This window comes from Podarcis muralis, chromosome 15, assembly GCF_964188315.1.
Source record: "Podarcis muralis chromosome 15, rPodMur119.hap1.1, whole genome shotgun sequence".
NCBI classification, from domain to species: Eukaryota; Metazoa; Chordata; class Lepidosauria; order Squamata; family Lacertidae; genus Podarcis; species Podarcis muralis.
In genome coordinates, this window is record NC_135669.1 from 31753240 (window position 1) to 31765284 (window position 12045).

General features: G+C 48.0%; 1 protein-coding gene across 3 annotated transcripts in view; it reads right to left on the reverse strand.

Annotated features, from left to right (window-relative positions):
• The window catches only part of AP2B1 (adaptor related protein complex 2 subunit beta 1), a 60422-nt gene that overhangs the window by 11309 nt on the left and 37068 nt on the right, over window positions 1-12045 (reverse strand). For 2 of the 3 annotated variants that reach the window (XM_028707329.2, XM_028707327.2), the window contains exons 15-18: window positions 10818-10859; window positions 9645-9791; window positions 8407-8552; window positions 6559-6688 (exon numbers count right to left, since the gene is read on the reverse strand). In XM_028707329.2, coding sequence (XP_028563162.1) covers window positions 6559-6688; window positions 8407-8552; window positions 9645-9791; window positions 10818-10859 — 465 coding nt within the window. The remainder of the gene's footprint in view (window positions 1-6558; window positions 6689-8406; window positions 8553-9644; window positions 9792-10817; window positions 10860-12045) is intronic. The other variant, XM_077919698.1, reaches the window with a different exon arrangement.

A 12045-nucleotide genomic window follows, 5' to 3' on the forward strand; every position in this document is an offset into this window, starting at 1 on the left:
TCTAGGAAATGAGAATTCCCCCACCAATCTCATTTTTAGCACCGAGCAACCCCTTTGGTCTTAATGCTGCACCCCCTTTTCCAGTGCTTTTTTCCTGGGGGGACGCAGGGGTACACATGCTCCTAAACATTTTGAGTTTGGCCTCATTGAGGGGCAGCATTTCAATATGAGTAGGAAAATGAGAGTACCCCTCATAGGGTCATAGAATAGGAAGGGACCCCAGGGGTCATCCAAACCAACCCCCTGCAATGCAGGAATCACAGCTGAAGAATCCCTGACAGATGACCATCCAGCCTCTGTTTAAAAACCTCCAGTAGTTCAGTTGGGCTTTCTGTTTCCATGGAAAAGGAAATAGCTGGGTGACAAGAACACCTGCTTGGCATGCAGAAGGGACCAGTCACCAGTGAGTAGTGAGCAGTACTGAACTAAGTACCAGGCCAAGAGTCTGACTCAATACAGTGGTGCCTCGGGTTACATACGCTTCAGGTTACAGACTCCACTAAACCAGAAATAGTACCTCGGGTTAAGAACTTTGCTTCAGGATGAGAACAGAAATCGTGCTCTGGCGGCGCAGCAGCAGCAGGAGGCCCCGTTAGCTAAAGTGGTGCTTCAGGTTAAGAACAGTTTCAGGTTAAGAACGGACCTCCGAAATGAATTAAGTACTTAACCCGAGGTACCACTGTACAAGGAAGCTTTCCTGTGCGGCTGCCCTTTGTGCCCGTAGTCAAAAGCAATCCTGCCCTCCCTCCAGACTCCCTGCCTTGTGGAGGGCAGTGTTGAAGTTCAGTTATTGTTTGTGGCCAATGGCCATTACAATATAAACACAAAACACAGGGACAAGCAGAGCAGTGGGAAACAATGGATAAACTCAACTCTGATGGAGTTACCTATTTGCCTTCCCTGATACGTAAGCAGAAACAAGAAGTCTCATTGGAAAACCTTCCCTAGGCAAAGCCCTGGTATGGGGATATGTTGCCGCTGGAAAGTTTTTGCACGGATCCAGCATGGCGGGAGCCGGTTGCCAACAATTAACTCCGTGGGGATACTGCCTTTGAGTTATCGCAGTTCCGACACGTAAGAAAGGGGACTGGAGGGGTCCTCAAAAGCACTGCCCAATAAGCCTGTGTGACATCCCTGACAAAATACATGTGAAACATCTTCTAGTTAAATTTGAAAAACTGGGTTCCAGCCGTGGCTGGTTTCTGCCAGGGGCACACAGCAACTGGCCGGTGTTTTGCTTTGAACCATTTCATCCTAAAGTACATAAACACTCTATCCAAACAGCTGCATGCTACGTTTGTGGATCAATTCTGCTCTGCAGCGAGGCATGGCCAAACCCAAGCGCATCACAGATATGCCACTGTCTGAGGTTGGGGCTCTCTGGCAACTGCGGCAGCAGCTGTAGCCATCAGGGGCCTCAGCTGTCCACTCTCCCCCCCCCCCCAAAGCCAGCCTGCTATTTTGCTCGATGCCGATGGCTCTCAGGAGAGGGAAGCAAGATGCCAGAGAAGGAAAGGCAAGCTTCAGTGGCTACCGTCAGTGTCAGGAGCACCAGCTATTAGGGAATATAGCCGTGTATACATTGGGGGGAGATCTGCATCTGAGTGTTGCTGGTGGTCACAACCTCTTGCAATCCCCTTACGGTTTCTCTTTCTCAGTGGAGGCTAACTGTCCCCCCTCTCTAGGGCAAGGAATACGTTTTATCCCCATTATGGGAGTGTCTCCAAATGAACAGGGAGCTGCCCTCTATTAGAGCATTTTTACACCACGCATCAGCCAAGAAGGTTCCCAGAGCAGCTTGCATACAATCCTTTAAAGCAAGACGGTCTCTGCCCATGGCTAATGGGAGGGGATGATGGGAGACGAGAGCCCAGCAACATCCAGAGCAGCGGTTCTCAACCTGTGGGTCCCCAGATGTTGCTGGACTACAACTCCCATCATCCCTGAGCTCTGGCCTTGCTAGCTAGGGGTGATGGGAGTTGTAGTTCAACAACATCTGGGGACCCACAGGTTGAGAAAGGCTGATCCAAAGGATCATGGCTTCCACACTTTATCGGACTTGGTCAACGCGGCCCTAATGATGCTCTAAACCAGGGTTTCCCAAACTTGGGTCTCCAGCTGTTTTTGGACTATAATTGCCATCATCCCAGACCACTGGTCCTGCCAGCTAGGGATGATGGGAGTTGTAGTCCCAAAACAGCTGGAGACCCAAGTTTGTGAACCCCTGTTCTATACAACTCCCCATTATCCCTACTTCTGGCAGCTCTCTACTGCCAACTGTGCACTGGCTGGAATACTGTGATGCTGTCTATGTCGGGGCTACCCTTGGGTTGGTCCAGAGGCTGCAGCTAGTGCAGAATGTGGCAGATAGGCTGTTTGTAGTGGCAAACTCCTGCCGGCGTAGGACACGTTGCTTGCAGGATTTGCTCTGGCTGCTAATCTGTTACCAGACCATGCTCAAGGTGTTGGTACTAGCATATAAGGCCTTATACAACTCAGAACCAGGTTAGTTGAGCGACCGGCTTATCCAGGAGGTTCCAGAGATCTTGGAAGCTGTATCTCGGAGCAGGGCCTTCAGTGTGGCTGCCCCTGCTTTGTGGAACAGCATCCCTATTAAGATACAACAGGTGCCCACTTTCCAGAAATATTTGAAGCCATTTTGGTTCCGATAGGCTTTCCCAGCTGGTTAAAGGCGTCTTTGCTACAAGTCCCCACTTGTTGACATGTTAGTCTTGTTTTAAAAGCGTTGATTGTTTTAAAACTGTTCTTCCTCATGTGTAAATCACCTTGAGGTGGCAGTTTAGAAGGTGATTAATAGATTTTACTGTAATAAAAATAAATCGCCTCCCCTCCTGGAGTTTCTCTCTTGGCCCAAAAAACTAGCTCCAGGGATTTGGAATGCTGAATTTCTGCACCAAGTAAAACTGACACGTGCTACTGCCACCCTTTGGGGGAGGGGCGCCAGCCAGAAAGCAGAACGCTCTTGTGAGCTGCACTTGTGTTTCAAGAGCGTGCCAAGTGCCAGGTGGCTCAAGAAGCAGCTAAGCATGTCGAGCGAAGAAAATGTTCCAAATTCGAACATTCCACCGACAAACGTCAATACAACAGGCACAAGCTGAGTCAGAAGGGCGGCCTGCCTCCCTGGAAAGAGCTCTCGAGAAAAGATCTGGGTCCCAAAGGCCGTTCTCTGAAACAGGGACATAAATTGAGCAACAGGGTGTAAGAACGTAAATAGAGAGCCCTGCGGCACCAGGCCAGTTACCCATCTAGTCCAGCATTCTGTTACCCAGAGTGACCAAGCAGATGCCCTAAAGGGAAACCAGCAAGCAGGGTCTCAATACAAGAGCCCTCTCTCCTTCTGCAACTGCTATTCAGAAGCATTGCTGCCTCCAGCCGTGGAGGCAGAGCATAGCCATCCAGGCTAGTAGCCTGGCTGATAGCCTTCTCCTCCGTGAATTTGTCCCTATCTTTTTTCATGGAACTGTAGATTTGGAAGGGACCCCAAGGGTCATCTAGTACAACCCCCTGCAATGCAGGAATCTCAGCTAAAACAAGACCAGAGCCAGGGCTTTTTCGGCCATGGCTCCGATCTGGTGGAATGCTCTGACACAAGAGACTAGGGCCCTGCAGTGCTTGACATCTTTCTGCAGGGCCGGCAAGACAGAGCTGTTCCACCAGGCCTTTGGCCAAGGCACAGTCTGACGCCCTCTCTCCTTCTGTAATCCTCATAGAACTCTAACCCACTGGTTGTCATTAATTTGATTCTGAATTGATTTTAGAATGCATTTTAATTAATTGACACTGTGATTTTATGTACACTGTGCTGTTTTTACTTGCTGTTAGCCGCTCTGAGCCTGGCTTTGGCCAAGGAGGGCGGGATACAAATTAAAATATTATTATTATTATTATTATTATTATTATTATTATTATTATTATTATTAGCAGATGGCCATCCAACCTCTGCTTAAAAACCTCCAAGGAAGAAGAGGCCACAACCTCGCAAAGGAGACCATTCCTCTGTCAAAATGCTCTTCCTGATGGTGTCAGAATTTCCTTTCTTTTAACTTGAAGCCACTGGTTTGAGTCCTACCTTCCAGAGCAGGAGAAAACAAGCTTGTTCCCTCTTCCTTGGGACAGGCCTTGAGATATTGGAAGGTGGCTTTCATATGCCCTCTCGGGCTCCTCTTTTCCAGGCTAAACATTTTAAAGCCATCTAGGTTCATGGCCAGCCCTGCCTCCTGTGGGAGGGAGTTCCATAGTCTAACTATGCCCTGCGTGAAGGGAGGACTTTCTTGTATCTGTTCTGAATCTTCCAGCATTCAGCTTCATTGGACGTCCACAAGCTGTAGTGCTATGATAGATAAAAGTATTTCTCCACCTATCTATCCATGCCATGCAAAATATTATAAACTTTTATCATGTCAGGTTTCTAAGAGCCCTTCTTGAGTAAGTCAACAGTGAGGGAGCCTTTCGAGAGGGTCTCTGCTGGCAAGGAGGAAGCCGGTGGGATGTGCGCTTGGATTGCAAAATGCTTTTCAGAACCATTCCTGTCGGTGGTTTTCCTCAAAATGCTTCTTGAGTTCTGTGGCTTCCAGGTGTTTCAAAGGGCTGCCCCGAAGGTGAAGGAGCAAATCAGTTGTTCATTTCTGATTAAATGTTAAGAGGATGTTTCTGAAACTTTGAGCTGCCGACAGCAGAACAGGGAGCCTCGTAAAAAGGTTGGGTCCTCCTTTGTTAGGGGTTTTAAAGGAGCGGCTGGATGGTCCCCTTAGCAGGGATGCTATCAGAGTGCGTCCATTTAAGTCCAGAATCCTGTTCCATTATGTGGATTCAAACTCCATTAATCTTTAGTTATCAGGCCTAATCTACCTTGCAGGGCTGTTGTGAGCATACATGGGCCACTTCAAAGCCCTGCAAGGAGATGATCCAGGAAGAAACAAAGGAAAAATCCCTTCTGAGATGGCGTTCCCACCTTTTCCTTTGCCATGCCTAGAGCAGGCAAGAAACCTCCTACCAGTAATGAAGGCAGGAAGTAGATATGGAATTAGGGGGTTGTCCTGCCTCTGATGCATTCCTCAAAAGTTTAACTTCCTGCCAGTGATGAGATGGGTGGAGACAACCCACATCATGGATCCTGTTTCTTCTCTACAGGAGAACCAAAATTCAGAGGCCTCGCCCGCAGCCTGCTAAAATTTGCCCACAATGTCTGCAAAAATCGAGGCAACTAGGATTCAGAGGTAGGCAGCCTGAACCTTAAGGTTTGTCGCAGGCGTATTTGGGGCCTGTCAGGGTGCTTTCAGCTCTACCCCCCTCCCCATCTTCCCCAAAGACATACATGCAGAAACCGCTACAGCTGCCCCTCTTGGCACCAAAGCAACAGCCTCCAAGCGCCGAGCCTGCTATTTCGAGCCACCTGCCTGAAGGTTCATTAATAAACCATGAAGGCGCCAGAGAGAACAGCTGAAAGGAGAAGCCGGCACCTTAAGCAGTTAATTAACCTTGAATTTTGTCGCCGGGCGAAACCTCCACAGGTATCTGGTGCCTCTGCACTGGCCCCAATCAAGTCACACAGCCAAACAGAGAGCTGGATCTGAATAGACAGGCGAGTTGCAGCCCCAGAGATGCGCTTTGGTCGATGCTGCGTCTCACATTTAAATTTAATTTGCTTTATTTACTTCACCATGTTTATATACTGCTCAATGGTAACAGAAAGAACGAAACAAAAGAATTGTCCGGGCGGAGGGGAATCCAAAGTTGGAAACAACTATTTAAAGCAGTGGCATGCAGGCGTGGCAGGAAGATTGAAGGACAATCAATGAAACATTTAAACATTTGAGTCTAGTACAGTGGTACCTCGGGTTACATACGCTTCAGGTTACATACACTTCAGGTTACAGACTTCGCTAACCCTGAAATATTCTCTCGGGTTAAGAACTTTGCTTCAGGATGAGAACAGAAATCGTGCTCCGGCAGCGTGGCGGCAGCAGGAGGCCCCATTAGCTAAAGTGGTGCTTCAGGCTAAGAACAGTTTCAGGTTAAGAACGGACCTTCAGAACGAATTATGTACTTAACCCGAGGTACCACTGTATAGTTTAGTAAAAAAAATAACTGCTTTATTTGCAGACTATGAATAGGTATCTTTTCAAAACGAGAGTGAGAGCATCAAGTGAAGTCCTTCCTTCTGCCTGTGCCAAGCATCACCAAACAAAGTCACTGGATAACCCCAGGTTCCAGGTCAAGGAGAGCCAACGCAGTGTTTGCTAGGTATTGGTGGATGCCCATCACAACCGACCAATGGCCATGCTTTGCAGCGGCTGATGGGAGTTCCGTCAACGTGTGGTTAGCTTGTTGTCAACCCTATTCCAGTTTGAACAGAGTGGGAAGGAGAGAAAGCTTGCCTTGTTCCCCAGACGGTGCTTCAAAAAGCTTGAAGATTCTGCTACGATTGCTTTCCCCTTTCCCCTCTCTGCAAACCCCAGACATCCCAGGCTCTTCTCCCCCTGCCAATGCCCCTTCCCCAATTCTCCTCCACCCCCAGCCCCCAGCCCCACTCCACACCTGGAGGTTGTTGAGAGGCTCCATCTTCATGACTGGTCCCAGGGTGTTGAGAGGAAGAGACACATCAATGCTCTGGTTTGGCATCAGAGGGGTGTGGATAGCCAGCGGGGTGCTGGGGATGACCCCAAAACTGGGGAAAGAAGATGAAAGGCTCAGCGAAAGAAGGCAGAGGATCTCTCTCTTTTTGGGGTGGAGGGAAGAGACTGAAAGAGCTGCTTTTCTGGATGAGGGTGGTTGGGGTGATCTGCTAGTCTAGCATTCATTGTTTAACAAATATAATAAATCATCAACAACAACCGCCGGCCGGCCAGATGCCTCTGGAAAGCTGGAAAGGCCAGAGACACAGACACAGACACACGTCATCCCCGAATCTATGGCATGTGTACTTCTGAACTGCAATTTCTATTCTGATCTGAGAAGAGAAATTTACCCTCCTCTGACTCCTCCTCTCTTGCCAGGTAATCCGGATCAAAGACTGGCAATCAGAACTGGTTTATCCAGTAAGGTCTCATATATTGCTGGACTAACTTTTTCCCCTCATTGGGCATAGGAAGTCAAAGGACAGGCTGAATTAGTTTAGATAGATAAAACTGCATATTTGGGGTAGCTGTACTTTTTACAGTGGTGCCTTGCAAGACGAAATTAATTCGTTCTGCGAGTTTTGTCGTCTTGCGATTTTTTTCGTCTTGCGAAGCACGGTGTCGGGAAAGTTTTGGAAAAGCTTCAAAAATCACCAAAGTCTTCAAAAACCTCAAAAAAGGCTACCACACCACGTTCTAGGAGTTGCTCCTCAAAGTCAAGTCGCAACTGTATTAACGGTGTTAAGAAAAAGGAAACAAACTTGCAAGATGTTTCCGTCTTGCGAAGCAAGCCCATAGGGAAAATCGTCTTGCGAAGCAGCTCAAAAAACAAAAAACCCTTTCGTCTAGCGAGTTTTTTGTCTTGCGAGGCATTCGTCTTGCGAGGTACCACTGTATTTTTATCAAAAAATAAAATATATCAAAATATAATTTATGTTAATCAAAATGTAATTTTCACTTTTAGCCATGTACATAATAAAACTGCCAATCAGTTGTGCTTCAAGCCTTGTGCCCATTTTATTATTGAACTGTCCCGTAACTATTTGCCATAGTTTGTTATACAAATTTGTCACAGAGAAGCACCCTCTGAGTTCTTCCTATATCTTGTTATGGGGAGCCTCTTTGCTAGCAGAAGAGAACTTACTAGAGGTTTAAACTGTAAGTTAATATTGTCTCCCGTGAAAAGACTGAGGAGAGCCAGCTCCGGATGCTTAAGAGACATTTAGTCCAGTAATTGCTTTTATTCTTGTTTTTACTGTTGTTGTCTGTGTTTTTAATATCTCTTTTTATACCCTTTTAATTCTATTAGTGTTTAATTACATTGTCCTTTCTATGCTAGCTTGTTCTATTTTATCTGTGTAATCTGCCCTGAGTCCCGGACTTCCTCCCAGAACCGAGCCGCTTTCCCACATGCCCATCGCGTGTGTTCATTAGTTTTGCCCTGTATTAATAATTTTTAATAATTTTGCTATTTCTACCCCACCCATCTGGCTGGAGTCTTAAAGATCACCAAACTGATGGAGCGGCACAAAGCAAACATGAGAAATACTGGTTTTCTCAGGGGGGGGAAGACTCAACCATCACCAAATGCCGGCAGGGTACAGCCTGGAGAGAGGGAGGACTCCTGCCACCCCGGAGAAGAGGCAAAAGACTTCAGAGGACCTGCCTGATCCTTCCAGGAGGAGACGTCATCCTTATCAGGAATGCCCTCCAGCAGAATCAGGCAAACAGACTCCAGGCAACCACCCCTGTCACTTGGTGGCCTTACCTGTTCTTGTTAAACTGAATGGCAAAGTCCGTCATGTGCTGCAAAGCTTTGTTGGTGAAGCTCATGTCCATGTAGATGTGCCCTTGCCGGTGACTGAAGGTGCCGGAGATCTCCAGGCCTTTGGCTTTCACGGCCGGCAGCCAGACCTGAAAGGTTATCGGGGAAACCGTGGTCAGTGTCAAATGGGGCTGGGCCTGGAGAGATGTTTATGTCCTGCCTTCTCCATTTCAAAGGCGGCTAGCCTCAACAATTAAAAAGTAATCAGGTTCTGATGGCTGATGAAATCATTTTTGGATGGTTGAAAGAATCAGGGGTTTTTTATTTTAAAAAAATCAACTTTCATGGGGTAGCCCAGCATAGAGAGTTCAAACCCGAGGACTTCCTGCCGTTAACAGGAAGATTGTTAAGAGAGGTGCCAAAGCACCAATACGAATTGCTGGATGAATTTCCTGGGGCGGGGAGTTCCGCAGCCTGGGTGTTGCAACAGAGAAGGCTCTTTCAAAGTGCCTTAAGACAGTGGGGGGGGATGCATTGCGGAGGGGGGGGTGTCCTCCCCTGCTGACCTGAGCAAATGGGGCAGGATGGCACAAGAGGATGCCATCAAGAGTGCAGAAGATGGAGCAGACTTGCTCTCTTGTTGCTTCAGAGGGCAGGATTAGAACTAGTGGCTGGAAATGGCAGGGAAGTAGATTTTGGCAACACGTATGGGGAAGCTTCCTAGCAGTGAGGGCTGTTGGGCAATTGAATAGGCTGCCTTGGGTGGTGGTGGTATGGCCTTCCCTGGAGCTGTCAGGGATACTGTAGCTGTTGTAGATCCTTCACTAAGCAGGGGGTCAGGCTAGATGACCACCAGATCACCCAACACTACAATTTCTATGATTTTAATACTCAATCCATCTAGCTTGGAAGCAAACGGGCAGACAACGGAAGCGTGATTAGAGGGCTGCCATGTTTAAAAATAAAAATCCCTTTTTCCTCAGGCTTTCACTGATCATTTGCTCTAGACTGGGCAGTTTTCCCCTCTAATGATAATTTGTGATGTAGATATAGATTTAATGTATTATGTTTCGGGATTTTCCACAGTGAGCGGTATATAAATGATTCCAAATAACTAAATATGGAACAATGGGGAGGGGGAGTAGAAAACAGACTCAGTTTATCGTAACCTAAAGTGAAACTGCCAGACAAATTGTACTGGGAAAGGTGAAATGCTGCAGCCACTCTCTCTCTGCAAGTACCGATTTGGGTGCCATGTATCCTCCGGGCGCCATCCCAATGCCGGAAGAGAGCTCAAAGAGGTCGTTGAGTCCGCTGCTGACCACGGCCGGCGTCGGAGACGGGGCGAAGGTTGCTGGAACCGATGATGGAATGAAGGTCTGCCCCACCTGGAAGCAGGAAACGGAGGAGGAAAGGGATGACGGCATCTCAGCGTTTTGCACACAGTGGATGCCTTTATTAAATAAACCAGAAACTCAGGTTATATCCTGAATATTTCAAAGCTCTTTACCGGAATCTCGTTGAATTATCAAGAGTGCCAAATAATGGATTTGCATACCAATGCGCTCTGCAAATTTAATCCCCGCAATCATCTCTCCCATCACCTTCGGAGGGTGAGCGTCCTTTGAAAACCGCCTGCCTAAGAGTCCTCCCTTCTTCTCAAAAGGCTTTGGAGGGTGGGGAGGGCCGCGGGGGTGCCGAGGGCGAGCGAGGGACACTCAAGGGAGCTCTTTAGCCCAGGTGGTGCTAATCAGCTCTCATTTCCATTCCTGCATTCTCAAGCACTTGCAAAAAAAAAAAAAAAAAAAAAAAAAAAAAAGGCACCCAGGACATTAAAATGATCAGGAGTTTCTAAGAATTCAGGAAGCCGAGGGCAAAGTGGGGGTACAAAACTCAGAAAGAAACAACTGGCCTTGTATAAACCCATGAAAAACCAGCATGGTGTGGTGGTTAGAGCAGCCTTTCTCAACCTTGGGCCCCCAGAAGTTCTTGAACTACAACTCCCATCATCCCTGACCACTGGCTATGATGGCTAGGAATGATGGGAGTTGTAGTCCAACAGCATCCGGGGACCCAAAGGTGAGAAAGGCTGGGTTTGAGTGTCAGACTAGGACCAGTGTTTAAATCCCCACTCAGCCATGAAATTCACTGGGTGACCTGGGAGGAAAACTGCCTCTCAGGATAAAATGGTAATGGGTCTTTCCCCCTAGACTACTTGGGCTTGCCGCTGAGGACTGAACCTGGGATACCCTGCAATGCAAAGCGAGGCTCTACCACCAAGCAACAGCCCTTCCTCTGAGTATTTAGGGCACCTCTGGTGCATGTGTTGGAAAGGGCCTGTGGGAAGGGGATGGAGAGGAAAAGAGAACAGAGCATTGTGTTCCAAGGGGGTAAAATGAATGGGGGAGACTTACTGCTGGGCTGCCTCCAATTCCCCCGCCAAGGTCACTGCCAAGCTGCAAGAGAGAAAGAATCAGGGAGAAGGGGAGAAAGAGAAAGAGGGAGGGGGGAAGAGTTCATTTCAGTGAGGTTGTCAGGTGCCAGAAAAACAAAGGACCCCAAGAAGTGCTGCAACACCACACGCCCCGTCCCTTTCACCGTGAGCAGACTAGTCGCCCAGCAGGAGCATTGATATAGCAAAGGCGAGGACAGCCACGAGCCTGAAACCCCAAAAAGTCCACAGGGAGTAAAAGCTGAATCCAGGCAAAAGCAAGAGAAATGCAAAACGTGGGCACTGGCCACAGAGATCTCGTAGGCATCCAGGAGATCTGCCGTACCAAAGCTACAGCTTTTTAAAGTGTCACCATATTTGTCCAAGTCGTTCCTAGATAACCACCTGCATCTGAACCCATAGAATTTGTATTCTTCCAGCAGAGACGACACATCCACCCAGTTTTGACTTTATAGAGTTCAACTGAAGTTACAATTAAGGCTAGGTGACCAACACAAGAAACTCTCGGGCTCAGTTAGCAACTTTACTAAATTCAAGGAAGGTACGGGTTGCAATTGCTCCTAGGCATGAGGGCAGCGTGCTCCCTTCTGAACACCAGTTGCTGGAAGCCGCAGGAGGGGAGAGTGCCCTTGTGCTCAGGTCCCGCTTCTGTGATTCCAAGGGACATTCCTGCACTGAAGGAGGTTGGACTAGATGAGCCTTAGAGTCCCTTCCAGCTCTACAATTCTATGGTTCTACCTGGTTAGCCACTGTCAGAACAGGGTGCTTGGCTAGATGCCGTGCCCCCCCCCCCAGCCTGATCCAGGAGCCAGGCTCTTCTTATGCTGTTCTACTGAAATGTGTGTTGCAGAGTTCCTGGCAAATGGTCAGGCCTGGCTGACGGGGAGCAGAGTTGCCTTATACCGTATTGGCCTGAATGTAAGCCCCACCTGCAAATAAGCCGCACCTTTAAAATTCAAGGGGAGGGGGGAGACAATACCCGAATATAAGCCGCTACCTTAAAATTCAGCAGGCACTCACACCCGTAAATGGCAAATGTAGAAGAAAATCCTACAGCAATATCGTAAAAGCCAATTTCTGTAAGGTCGCGAATTTAAGCAGCACTTTAACTTTTCCCAGTCAGAATTTGGGGGGGAAGTGTGGGTTATATTCGGGCCAATACGGTACTAAGTCAGGTGCCACTGCTCCTT